This window comes from Hemicordylus capensis, chromosome 2, assembly GCF_027244095.1.
Source record: "Hemicordylus capensis ecotype Gifberg chromosome 2, rHemCap1.1.pri, whole genome shotgun sequence".
Classification (NCBI taxonomy): Eukaryota; Metazoa; Chordata; class Lepidosauria; order Squamata; family Cordylidae; genus Hemicordylus; species Hemicordylus capensis.
The window spans coordinates 387070753-387084308 of NC_069658.1; the positions used below are offsets into that span (position 1 = coordinate 387070753).

The 13556-nt window shown below is 45.5% G+C and overlaps 1 protein-coding gene across 19 annotated transcripts in view; it reads left to right on the forward strand.

The window, feature by feature from the left end:
* The window catches only part of MYOCD (myocardin), a 306487-nt gene that overhangs the window by 247012 nt on the left and 45919 nt on the right, over positions 1-13556 (forward strand). The window contains exons 1-2 of one of the 19 annotated variants that reach the window (XM_053288194.1): positions 11936-12337; positions 12828-13014. The exons of 12 other annotated variants lie outside the window; for them this stretch is intronic. Coding sequence is in view for 1 of the 7 variants with exons in the window: in XM_053288188.1 (XP_053144163.1) it covers positions 12283-12337 (55 nt within the window). In the remaining 6 variants the exon portion in view is untranslated. Of the gene's footprint in view, positions 1-7333; positions 7353-7667; positions 7687-7774; positions 7794-8333; positions 8353-9594; positions 9750-11935; positions 12338-12827; positions 13015-13556 lie in introns of those variants that run through there. 6 more of the 19 variants (XM_053288201.1, XM_053288202.1, XM_053288198.1 and 3 more) reach the window with 6 other exon arrangements.

Sequence of the window (13556 nt, forward strand, 5' to 3'; positions counted from 1 at the left end):
GGGGCCCAGGCTAGACCGGCATGTGCGGGAAGGGGCAGTGTTAACATTTTCTTCTTTGGTTGTTTTCCTGCTGAAAAACACCCTTCCAAGGTGCTGTTTGCTGCTGAAGTGGCTATTTGCTGCAAATTCCTGTTATGGGGGCAAAGAACAAGCTGGGGGCAGCTTTCAAAAGGAAAATAGTGCAGAAAGAAAAGAGTGAACCCCTCTCTTCCCCCTACCATGGTGCAGTCTCAGTTGTGATTAGTTCCTGCTGCATCTTCTTTTTGCTAAAGTAGATAAACTACCAATCTTAAACTAGTCTCTTGATAACACTTTTAAGGTGACATGTTGTTTGGACCTTTGGCTGTGTAGAATCTGGGTAGAATCAATTCAGCATCTCAGTTAATTTACTCCTCTTCCCCTTCTCCTCCATAAATGTTCTGCTTCTTCAGAACCCACAGCAATTGAATCTCTCTGTGGCAGCATGATTCTGAACATGGCACCTGGAAACATGTTTACAGTGCAGCTTATTTCTTAGCAGATATGTTTTGCTTGAACCTGTAATATCTCCTCTATAGTGGTTCCCCTCATACTAGCTACCAACATCCCCAGTCATGGTAAAATCTAGGGCTTCCCAAACTTGAGTCCCCAAATGTTGTTGGATTACAGCCTCCATTATCCATGGCCATTGTGGCTGGGGATGATGCGGGTGGGGGGGTGTAGTCCAACAACATCTGTGGACCCAGGTTTGAGACTCCCTGGTTTAACTAAAGCCCTGTGCAGATAATAATGAAAAACAAATGTGTGGAGGAGGTAGAACTGGGAACGTGCCTGCTCGCCCTGTCCATTGTTCCCTCTTAACAGGGATTCCCAGAGTTGTTGACTACTACTCCAGCATCCCCAGCTGCAATGGCCTTTGCTTGAGGATTATGGGAGTTGTAGTCAACAACATCTGGGAATCCCTGTTAGAGGGAACACTGTCCCTGTCCCCAACCACCACATGTTCAAGGCCCCATCTGCACACAAACTTGTGCATATACACCAAAAAATATGCATGTCCCCTACATAGGAACCTAGGGCATTGATTGCAAGTAGGAATATGGACATGGGTGTTTACACACATAGATGCTCCTGTGCAAGCAGGACTCTGAACGTGTTGGAAGTTGAGGGCGGGACCAACAGGCAGGATCCTGCTTCCACCACCCTAGTCCTCCACATATTTGTTTGCACGGTACAAGGCTCAAACCTATTGGCAAAGCAAGTGCTACAGCCAGAATGATACTGATTAACATACGTTTGTAGATTAAGACAGCCTGGTCACTTCTGTAAGCATCTTTTCCAAGCAACCAAAGAGGAAAATCTTTGTAAATGTTAACAGGTGGGTTTTTCTGTTGGGTGTGGATAGGTGAGAATAATAGCTTTTATGGATATGAATAGCAAAATGAAATGGGCATGATTTCCTTCACTTGCCTAGCATTTTGTTGGTAGAAATTCAGCTTCTTTGGTGAGGACTTCATGAGTTCTCGAACATGGCTTCTTTCTGACAGCATCACATTCTTTACTTGTACCTTGTCTTTCCCTGTTCCAACAAAGACACAAAAAATCCCCATAATAGACCTGTACAAAACTATGGTGTGGCCACATTTGGAGTACTGCGTACAGTTCTGGTCACCATACCTCAGAAAGGACGTTACAGAACTGGAGAAGGTGCAGAAGAGGGCAACCAAGATGATTAGGGGCCTAGAGCACTTTCCTTATGAGGGGGAGAGGTGTTTGCCAGCCAAAAACGTGTGCCTTGCTCACCTTGTCCACCAAAAATTGAATGCTGTCCAAAACAATTGCAGAGCTTGAAGTAAGGTGCCAAATGTTGTTTTGCCTCATGTCCTTGGTGGGGGCCATAGGCCTTTCAAAACTGATCCTTTCAAGCTTTGATAGTGGCATGGGGACAGGGAGGAGGGAACATTGCTACCAGCATCCCCTCTTTGTTCAAGTGTGAGGAAGGAGTGTGAGGAAAGGAATTCCTTGAAAAGGTTGCAGGAGTCAGAGCTTTTTCAGTGGCAGTGGTGGGAGACAATTTGCCACCCCAATAATCAGCCACCTGAAGCAACCACCTCACCTTACCTCAGGAAAGGACCACCCCATCAAACTTTATTGATACGGTCACAGACCAGCATACAGTACAGGTCGAACAAAAGAAAATAGATGAGTAAACATGATACAGTAACACAGTCAGAACTATTCCTATACTATACAGAGTAAATTTGTATCCCTTTCGCTACATGAGCCTACTGTGTGGAAGCTAGTATTTGTTGCCTTATTTTGCTAGCAATCAAACAAAACTTAGCAATAGTTAGGGATATCTCATCTTTCTGGAGCCACCTAATGGTGCAGTGGGGAAGCAACCTGCCTAGGAGAATCAGGAGGCTGTTGGTTCAAATCCCCGCTGCTGTGTTTCCCAGAATGTGGGAAACTCCTATATCAGGCAGCAGTGATATAGGAAGGTGCTGGAAGGCATCATCTCATACTACACAGGAGAAGGCAATGGTAAACCACTCCTGTATTCTGCCAAGAAAACCACATGGCTCTGTGGTCACCAGGAGTCAACACTGACTCAGTGACACAATCTTTCTCTATCTCTCTCATATTTCTGGTCAGACAGCAATAAACTGATATAAAATGAAACCATGTGGCCTGGAAAATTAAAAGCTGAGAGATGTAATGATGACAGAAATCCCTATATAACTCACAATGCAGTAAAACATGGGATATGGTCTCAATGGCACCTGATGCACAGGGGCAAAGTCTTTGAATCTATGGGATTTTCCTGGACTTTCTTTCAAGTACTGTGGTGGGTTACACATTAAAACAAGCTAATGTGAACAACCTGATATAGATTGGTATTGTAATTTGGGTAAAATATCTAGCAGGGTTAGAACTAAATGGTTGGCTTCAGTGGTCCCTCTAATTTTTTAAATCTCTTTGCGGAATGAGTTTTGTTCTGGGCAGTAATATCAAGGCACTGTATGTGCACATGCATTCAGTGTGGGGCCTTCCTAATTCAACCTGAACAGGATCTAAAATTAACTGAGCGGACATTGGAAACTTGTGAGTGCACGCACGCGTACACGCCTTAAAGGGAACAGTGGTTAGCTTCCGAGAAATACTCCCTTGGGAATCAAAGCTTGTTCTATTTCCATGTCCATGTCAGAAACACACTGTCTGAGTGCAATTTTGGCCCAGACATATCCCAATCTTAATAAAGTCCCTAGGTTGAAGCTGTATAAATTTAACTTTTGGCAAACTGCTCTTTTCCAGGGTAAGTTAAAGCGAAGAGGGCTAAGCCCATAGGATGGAAATGTAACCTTACCCTAAATTCTACCTTGGGGATGCCTGCTTCCAAACGAACAACTGTGTTAGGTATGCATCGAGGTACTTGAAGAATATTTCTTAGAATTTTCGTTTGTACTCGCCTCTAGTGCAGAAAGATTACGGACTAAGCTGCACTCCATAAAGAAGTTGAGAAGTTGTTGATTTGGCCAAAAATAATTTAACCACTGCAAGGACAAAATGCATGCCACCAGAACGGAAAAAGGATTTCATGGCTAGTACAGACTTTTGGGCATTTTGCATTACATACTGAAGGTGCATACTCCACTGGAAAACAATGCCCAGGAGAAATTACTGGTTCTAATTTGTGCCCATCCAGAGACCAGTTCCGTAATCTTGGGCGCTTCGCAAAGGTAAGTATCTTAGTTTTGCTGTAATTAATCTCTAGTGCTTGTTCTTGACAAAATATGGCCAGGGAGCATAAGGCTCTTTGAAGGCCCACTGGGTCTGTGAAAGAATGACTATGTCATCTGCATAGAGAAGAATGGTGAGGTGTCTGTTAGCCAACCTTGGCGGATGAAAAGCCAAATTGTTCATATGGGAAACTATAGAATTGATGTAAGAATTGAACAATGATGGAGCCAAGATGCAGCCTTGTCTAACTCTTCTGTGAGTTGGAATTTCTTTTGTATAACGACCAAAAGCACTACAACAAACCTTCAATCAAGAATACTAATATAGTCTGTATATTGAAAGGAGTAATTGGTGGTCCACTGATGTGTCTGAGAGCTTGTCCCACAGTTTATCTCTAGAGATTAAATCAAAAGCAAATCTAAAGTTTAAAAAAACAAAACGGTGTATAGGGTGGTATTCGGCTTAGAAGAGTACTTTTCAACCAAATATTGTAGAATTAAGGCCTGATCTGTTGGAGAGCAGCTGACCCTAAAACCAACTGGCTCCTCAGCCAGTATCTGTTCTTCTTCCAACCCATCCAGGAATTTGTTAAGCAAATGAATTGCATACATCTTGCTTGAAACATTCAGGAGGCTAATGGACAATAATTTGCTGGCAAGTCTCTTTTGCCTCTCTTCTATATAAAGATTGCAAGAGTCGGAGCTTTTTCAATGGCAGTAGTGGGAGGCAACAATAATCTGATCTGCCACCTGAGGTGACCACCTCACCTTGTCTAGTCCAGCATCCTGTTTCACACAGTGGCCCACCAGATGCCTCTGGGAAGCCCACAGGCAGGAGTTGAGGGCATGCCCTCTCTCCTGCTGTTACTCCCCTGCAACTGATACTCAGAGGCATCCTGCCTTTGAGGCTGGAGGTGGCCTTTAGCCCTCCCAACAGTAGCCAATGATAGACCTCTCCTCCATGAAGTTATCCAAACCCCTCTTAAAGCCATCCACGTTGGCTCTTAAAGCCTCAGGAAAGAACCACCCTGATCTTATATTTGTCAGACTCTTACCAAATTAAGGCTGCTAAACTATGCAGACTTACCTGGAATTAAGTCTCAGCGAACACAATGGGACTTACTTTCATGTAAATATGTATAGGATTGTACTGTAGGACAGTACAACAGTTCAAATAGGCCTGTGTGAAGCTAGTGGGTGGCTCTGTGATCTGTCAGAGCAGTTGTATAGCCCCCACTGGCTCCGTGATGGAGTCGGTAGTCGTGTAGACATCTGATCCAGCTGCCCAGGGCTGCAGGCTTGATCATCTGCAGGAAGAGCAGGCTAAGCCTTCTGCCTCTACATAATGCATACACGATTAGTGTGAAGCGCCTCATAGTTTGTTCCTAAGACTGTTGAAAAACTGTCTTTAAAAGTAACCAACAATGATACACTATTACAGGAGTTCCCAACCTGTGGCACTCCAGATGTTGCTCAACTACAACTCCCATCATCCCAAGTTACAATTTATTGTAGCTGGGGGTGATGGGAGTTGTAGTTCAGCAGCATCCTGGAGTACCACAGGTTGGAAACCCCTGTACTATTATTTCGATTACCCCTTTTTATCTGGTGTGTTATAATATGTTTAAAGATACTTGAGACTGCAAATCTTGATTTCTGATCTGATGACCATTTAATATCTCCTCCCTTTTCCTCCTCGTCTCCTTTCTTTTCCTCTCTTCTGTTCTATTTTATCTATTTTGATTTGTGTTTTTCTGGGTTTTGCTTTAATATTGCATAATGCATATGTGAAGGAATGACTCCTTGAAGCTCTTCTCGCGATCAGTGAGAAGAGCTTCTGGCGGTTTTGCGGGGAGAGCGGGCTTAGCTCTGTCTTCCTGCAGTTGATCAAATGTGTAGCCCTGGGCGGCCGGATCAGCCACCCACATGACTGCCAGCTCTGTCATGCAGCCGGTGGGGGCTACGGGGATTGGGGGCAGCATGGCCCCCTGCAGTCCCAGGATGCCCTGAGCGAGCACACGGGGAATTCTGGGGGGACTCCAATACTGGGAGGCTGCTTGTCGGAAAGAGCAGGAAGACAAGCTTAGCGGAGCACCCGCTCCATTAACCTCATTGAAGGGGAGGGTGTTTTAGGTGGGCTAGCTGCCTTGGGAACACCAGGCTCACCCACAAGCCCAGTGGTTCCCATGATCACTGGAAAGTGGGCTAAGCCCATTTTCCAGTGATCATGGGAATAGCCTCCTTGTGTGTTCCTTCTAAGTTCTGTAAAGCTGTAAAGCATAATGCGTACCAGTGGTCCCTCTAATTTTTTTTCATGTCTGCGGAATGAGTTTTGTTCTGAGTGGCAGTATCCAGACAGCGTGTGCTCATGTGCATTCAGAATGGGACCTTACTGATTCAAACTGAGCGGGATCTAAAATTAACTGAGCGGACATCAAAAAACCTGTGAGCGCACACGTGTGCCTTAGAGGGAACAGTGATGCATACATTAAAAAATGTTATGAAGTGGCTAATATTAAAAGTGGGCTTCAAAAAGCTATGCCTGGAAACCCATCTTCCAAGGAACTCAGAATGATATACATCAAGTTACCCATTTTATTCTCAGTGCAACCCTGTGAAGTAGGTTAGGTGAAAGATAGCTACTGACTTGGCATGGGTGTGGGGGGAAAGCTGCAATCCTCTACCATTTACCTGGGAGTAAGCCCCATTTAATTCAGCAATTGGGATTGCCCCCTTTAGCCCTCACACAGGATGCCCATGCGGCATAGGATAACTCAGTGAGTTTCATGGGTTAATCCAGATTTGAAACTAGCTCTCCCTTTTCTGAGTCCAGTATTCTATCTAACTACATTTCACAGGCTCTTAGTAAATGCTTATGAATTGAGTCATAGTTTTTACCAGATTTCTCAGATTTCTCAGTGTAAAATGAATGTCTTCTCCCACTCTTTTTCTCCTTTTTAATTTTGTTAGAATTTCAGCTGAATTATCCCCCAAACTGGGAACCATATTTCTCCAACTAAACAGCCTGGTCTTATTTTTTCAGATATGTCTCAGTTGATCATGAGGGTTTGTTACTCTGAAAGGGGTGACAGCTCCATTCTCCAGGATTTCCATGCCCATTTCACAGATGATGTCATTGCTTACTTGCTCAGTGCTTTTAAACAGTAGAAATGTATTCTTTGTGTGGTGCACTTGCCTGATTGTTGCCTCCATTGCTGCTGGGTCGTGTTGAGCAAGTTATTGTCTATATTGGCTATATTTCCCTCCTGTCAAATAGGGATAACGGAAACTGGCGTTTAGTTGTCATGAGAATGAAAGAGAAAAAGAAATGCCTTATTTGTCCTGAGTGTCAGAGATCATGTAACATTTAAATGTATATGGAATACTCAGACCCTGTATAGGATTGTGAGAGGCCTGAAGGCTAGATGTTCATTTAAGCTTCCCCCCACTCAGTTAGAGTGAACAGGTTTGTTAATGCTGATGTGGCTCCTTTTATATGTGAGGCTCAGAGCAGTTGTGCATCCCCACCCCCAGGGCCTGTAGTCAGGGCTGGCCCTGGGGTTTTTATAACCCTGAGCAAAGTTTGATTTGGCACCCTACCTCGGCCGAGAAGTGCAGAGCCCCAACTTTAACGTGAGCCGTTGCTCAGCCTGGCCTGACTTCTGCTGCCGGCTTGTGTGGTGGAGGGAAAACGAGTTGAGGAGCTCAGAGCCTGCCTGATGCCCACCCTTCCTTTATTGCCGCTGCCTGCCTCCCCTCAGCAGTGCAGGCCCTGCAGTCCTCAGGGCCAGCCAACCCCTCTGTCTCCCTGAGAGGCAGCTTTACTGGTGCTGTGAGGAGCTTCCCTCCGTGACCAACCAGGCCCAAACTCAGCCAATCCAACCGTCACGCACACCACTTAGGTTCTGTTTTGGGCCCACTCACTTAAGAAACCGAGATGGAGATTCCTGCTTGAGCAGCCACAGCAGTAACAGATTGCAGAGGGCAGGGAATGGGGGTGGGGACGGGGACAGGGAGGGACAGCGTGTGCTAAGGGTGGATGAGGAGAGAGGCAAACCAAAGACCAGCCAGAAGGTGGGCCCTGCCCACTTGACTTCCACTCAGCTGCTGTGGCACCCCCTAAAAACAGTGCCTCAGACAACCATCTGGGTCTGCCTAGTGGATGGCCAACCCTGCCTGTAATTAGACAACATAATCTGAAGATTTGTTAATTTCATTCCATCTAGACATTTCATTTTTGCCCCTTATATTGCAGAGAATGAGAAATTGGCATTTGCAAAATCTGGGGATGCCGCTTCTTTGTAGGAGACTTCTAAACAGGGATGGTTTTACTGAGAAAATTGTTAATTTGAGGCATGCATCACTCTCCACTGTTCTTAACTTACACTTGTACAGTTCTGGGAAACAGTATAGGAGCGGTTGGGGTCAGGGGAGAGAGGCAGTACAGGTGGCCCTTGTTATCTGTGGAGGTTCCTTTCCCACCAATTTCCGCGGGTAACAGAACCATGGATGATGATGATGATGATGATGATGATGATGATGATGATTTTACATTTTATATCTCGCTCGTCCTCCAAGGAGCCCAGAGTGGTATACTACATACTTAAATTTCTCCTCACAACAACCCTGTGAGGTAGGTTAGGCTGAGAGAGAAGTGACTGGCCCAGAGTCACCCAGCTAGTTTCATGGCTGAATGGGAATTTGAACTTGGGTCTTCCCGGTCCTAGTCCAGCAGGCGGCAAAAAGAATAGAAACAGTATACCATGCTCTGCAGGTCTCCAGATGTCCAGCAATGCCCCCACCCCACCCCCAGTTCTTCTGATTTTCTACAAAAAATCATGGGGATTTTTTTTTTTAATCAAAAGAGCTACAAAATATCTCTCTCTGCCAAAATGGTGGCCAGGTATAACCTCAGAGGTCATTTCCAGCTACCCTCAAACCACAGATAGGTGAATTTTAAGTATTTGTGAAGCATGTATACTGAAGTTTGGTCTCCATTGCCCGACCATGATACATGAAACCGCAGGTGTCAGGCCTGCGGGTGATGAGGGTGTTAATGCAACTGGGCCAGTTTCATTAACAGTTAGTTTGAGGACAGCAAAGTGCTCCTCTGTGCTGACTCAACCCCAGTGCCCAGAATGTTGCACTCCTCCCTGCTCCTTCTCTTTCTCCCAGCCTCCGGGGATCCCACATTGCACCGCGCAAAAGTACGAGAACATATAACCCACATTGCAGAGGTAGGATGGGCAGAGAAAGGTGGCGCACTATACTCAGCACTTGAACCGACCCCCTTTCCCCCTCTAGCTCCTACTCTATCTCAATGTGTGTTCTGGAGAGTTCTCATGAGGACATTCCAGATAGGCCCACCAGCAGTACATTGGCTTGGAGATTTGGGAGCACACTACAATCCTAAAGAGGGATGGAATCTGTAGTAGCAAAGCCAGCCTGCCCCACCCTGCACTCAGTGCACATTTTGCATCCCTTCCTTGATAAACACAACAGATTGCCATTTTTTTGCATTTAAATATTTATGCTAAGCAGAAAACATTTTGCATGATCTTTTAAACAGCCGTGTCATCTCGCTCTTTTCATTCTCTAATCTTTCAGTTCTGAATCAGAAGTGAAGATTTTTAGCCTATTTACTAAGAAGTAAATATTATGATGAAAACATCAGACAGCTTAGTAGTGACTTTAGGAGAGTGGGGAAGCATTTTCTGGTTGTGCTGTCAATTGCAAAACATCCCGCAGGCTGCCAATAACATGAGGGAATTTTGTTCGTGCGCTCCTAAGGCCTTGTGATTGTAGAATCATAAGGGCTGGAATAAATGCTAGCCATCTCATCCCAGGTCCCTCCTGTCATCTCCTTAGCAGTGTGGACACTGCTGCTGCATGTATGCACAGCTATGTAACATCAGAAGCTCCAGGTCCTGTGGGAGAAACCTGGAGACATGGAACTTCCAATGCTACTGGATCTGCCCAAGCTAGCACTGCTCAGCTCCTAGCCTTCCACAGATGTTCCTGGCTCCCAAGGTTGGTACCCAAGTGACACAGCAAGGACACATGAAACTGTGGCTGCTATGCTGCTCATGGCAAAGTTGGAAGGGTACCAAGTGCCTGCTCTGTGAGACACGACGCTCTACACCTAAAGGATATCTGAAAGAAGCTTGTGTGCCTTCAGCAAGTAAACTATAGGAAGGAGATTCCACACCATCTCCTTAGGCAGTCTATTTCCTTCTCCTTAGGGATTCTCCTGACAAAATTTGCTGTTAGAGTTCTTTCTGGTGACCATTTTTAAAGAGACAGTGAGGTTGTGCACATGACCATGGATTTTCCTAACAAAATTTGCTGTGAGGATTCTTTCTGATGACCATTTTAAAAAGGCAGTGAGGTTGTGCACATGGCTGTCTTCAGGCAGGGTGAGTGTGGGGGAAGCAAGGTTTCTGGGGGAAGCAAAGTTTCACCTACCTTCCCCTGAGATGATCTGTAGAGCTCTTCCTGGGCACGCTGCAGCATGGCCACAAAATCCGTGCTGCTCCAGGCAGCATGGATCGCTGGAGGCTGGTACTCGTACTCCCAGCCTCCAGGAACCCATCAATGCACCGTGCGATGAGTGCGGGGCATTGGGGTTTTCCCCCAGGAGTTGGGCACTCTAGGCAGCAGACTCTCTGTATGCTCAGGGTGTGTGCAGCCCGAACATTCACATGACCCTGGCGCTGGAGTTAAGGCTGTGTTTGTGCCCTTAACCCTGGCTAAAGTTTGGGGCCGAAAGTAGGGTGAGGTGAGGTGGCCGTGCTGGGATCGGGGCTAATCCCAGCACTGCACACAAGCAGGCTAACCCAAGCCTGGGTGAGGCTGCTCCTGTGAATAGCCTTACAATCACTCGTGTGCTTCTGTTGCATCACTTGATCATTTCAGTTTCATTTTGTCCATATGATTCCTGGATTTCAGTATCGTTCTGTATCTTTCCCCACCATCTGCACATATCCTATTAATTTAACTACAAATGGGTTATTTCCTGATAAAGTAGGCATGTTCCGTGCCTTGCTCATTCTATTTTCTGTTGATTCCTATGTGTGACCTGGTGGTTGTGCAAATGTTTTGGTGCAGTTTTGCCGAACAGCAACAACAAAAGGAAGGAAGCAGAGTCCCCCACTGTGATCTCAGTAGGCTGTGGGTAGTCCAGGGGGGCATGAGTGAGTCTTGGCCACCTTGCAGTGCAAAAGGCAGTGGAACAGCAGCCTAGATGGCAATAGAAGAGTGGCAAAGGCACTGCAAAAAGTAAGAATCAGTGTAAAGAGATGCTGTTTACTGCATATATTAAGCATGGGGAGACCAGCTAGTGATGGCCACAAGCTGCAGTATGAACTGTGGATGAGTGTGTGATAGAAAACACTGGAGAGCTCTGGTGGATGTGGCCATAGCTCAGTTGGACCACACACCTGCTTTTGCATGGAGAAGGTCCCAGGTTCATCTTCAGATAGGGCTGGGAAAGACTCCTGCCTAAAACTTTGGAGAGTTGCTGCCAGGCAGTGTCGGCAAGACTAAGCTAGATAAATGAATTATTCTCTTATGGAGTCTGCCAAAACATTTAAGTACAGAAGCCATTCTGGGGTTTCATTCGTTTTTGATAATTAGTTGAAGTGTGTGCTTTTTGTGCATTATCGGTGGGTTTATTAATAGGAATATAGGGACCTGTTTTATTCCAAGTCAAACCACTCTTCCCATCCAGCATTTTCTGTCCTGGCTGGCAGCAACTCTCCAGCTCTTTCCCCGTCTTACTTAGAGATGCCAGGGATTGGACCTGGAATTCTCTATGTGCATATTATGCACTCAGCTACTGCGTTATGACCCCCTCCATACAATCAGTAGTATTTATTATCAGGATAACGTAAAGCAAAGACAACCTTAACCACACAGCCACTCTGCCAATTAGAAGTCTCCACTTATGCCAGTCAAATGCTGTCCTCAGGATGTAAGCTATTAAAATCCACTGCAGGAACTGTGCCGCAGAGCTCTTCCTCCTCCTTGAATTGCTGGTAGCTGCAGCTCAGTATACTGGAAAGAGTTAAGCAGGAGTCTGTTGATATTTCAGAGCAGCTCTGAACCCCTGCAGTCAGAGGGAGGGAGCCTCTTGATTGGCCAAGTTCCTGTTGGTAGTAATAGCGGATCAGATATCAAACTTCTGTCTTTCCTAAAGACCCTTTAGGGATAGTCTGCTCCCTGCTAGACTATGACATCAGTCAGGACACCCGGTGATGTTGCTGATAGTAAACTCTGAGAAAGGAGGGGAGGGTGTTGAATAGAAAGGAGGGGTCTGCTAGCTAAAAGTTAATTAGCCCAACACAGTGCAAGGGCACGCAGTAGGTTTGTGTGGAGGGACAGTGCTGGATGGGACCAAACTTTTCCTAAGTCACACTTCTGCTGCTTTCTGCAATCACCTAGACTCCAAGGAGGGCTAGATGAATTGTGATTCATTGGCTGTGGTCAGTTTCTCTTCTTGGAGCCGGTTAATGGTTTAAGTTGAGGGGCTTTCTGGCACTGGGAATTATCACAAGGCATCACCATGACACTTCTGGGGTCTGAGCATTCTATGCTGATTCGGAGCAAATTCAGATCAGGTAGGGCTAACATGTCAAGAATTTATCCTAAAACTTTCCTCTGCTGCATGCCTCGGATGGAGGCTGTTTCTCATTAAGCAGCATGCAAGTAAAATAACCAGGGAATCGTAAAGCTGTCATGAGCTTGCTTTCACGAAGGCTACCCTGCAAATGAAGAAATGCATTTTCCTTTCTGTCTGCTTCCTCTCTTTCTGTCCTTCCACTACTTGCAATTTATGTTTGTGGTCTAGCTTATTCAAAAGAACAACAACCCTACAGTTCTGCTCTCTTTCCTAGCCTAGGCTTTTTAATATGTATACATAAGGAACAGCATCCAACTTCCATAAGGGCTGTTGTGACAAGCAGTATGTCCCCTTCTGTCTGTACAAGTCAGGTGTATATGCCGGCCTTGATGCTTTACTCCAACATCCCGGCAGCCAGCTTTGTTCCTTTAGGGTTGTGACTAATTGGACAAACATGAATTTGCAGAAAGGCATCAATTTTTTTTTAGAAGTACAAATAACAAATGGAACATGCAAAATATTCAAAATGACATCATCAGAGAAATAAAGCTAGAGCCAAACGACTGATTGCCACTTTCTGGAGCTTTGCAACAAAAAAACATGTACCAGATCTTCAGAGTTGGTTGAAGCCCCCACGAGGGGCTCCTGCTTTTAGGAGCTTCAGCGTGAATAAAGGTGAGTGATGGTGAACAGGGACAGGAGGCAGTCACCTTGAACTCAGTCCCTCTATAGGGCAGAAGCTCTGTAACGTTTAAACATGCTGAGTATTATATAGAACAATGGAGAGGAGGATGTACGTGTGTGCTTATACTTGCTCTAATTAGCTTTGTTTATAGCAATTACTGTTATTATTTTTAAGAGTTCTATTCTTGCTACTCAAGGATGTCTCTACTGTATCTGTAACAAGTTAATATACTGAATAACCACATTCTGCATCCTTAAGCTGCAGTTTTCCTGTATCTTTCCCCCATTCCAGCATGTCACCCACTTAACAGGGAGAGGGTGGCGGTGGGTGGCGTTTGATCTCTAGTCCACCACAGATAACGGGAAGATCAGAAACATATCATACTGCTGCTAACGCACTTGCGTATTATCAGGACGTTTGAGGCAGCTGGGTGGTCAATGGCAGTGTTTGCTTAGAAAATATAAAGTTGGCAGCTAGATGAAAACTCCGGAGTTGTGTGTACAAATGCAAGGGGCTTTGTCTTTGTCTGGCT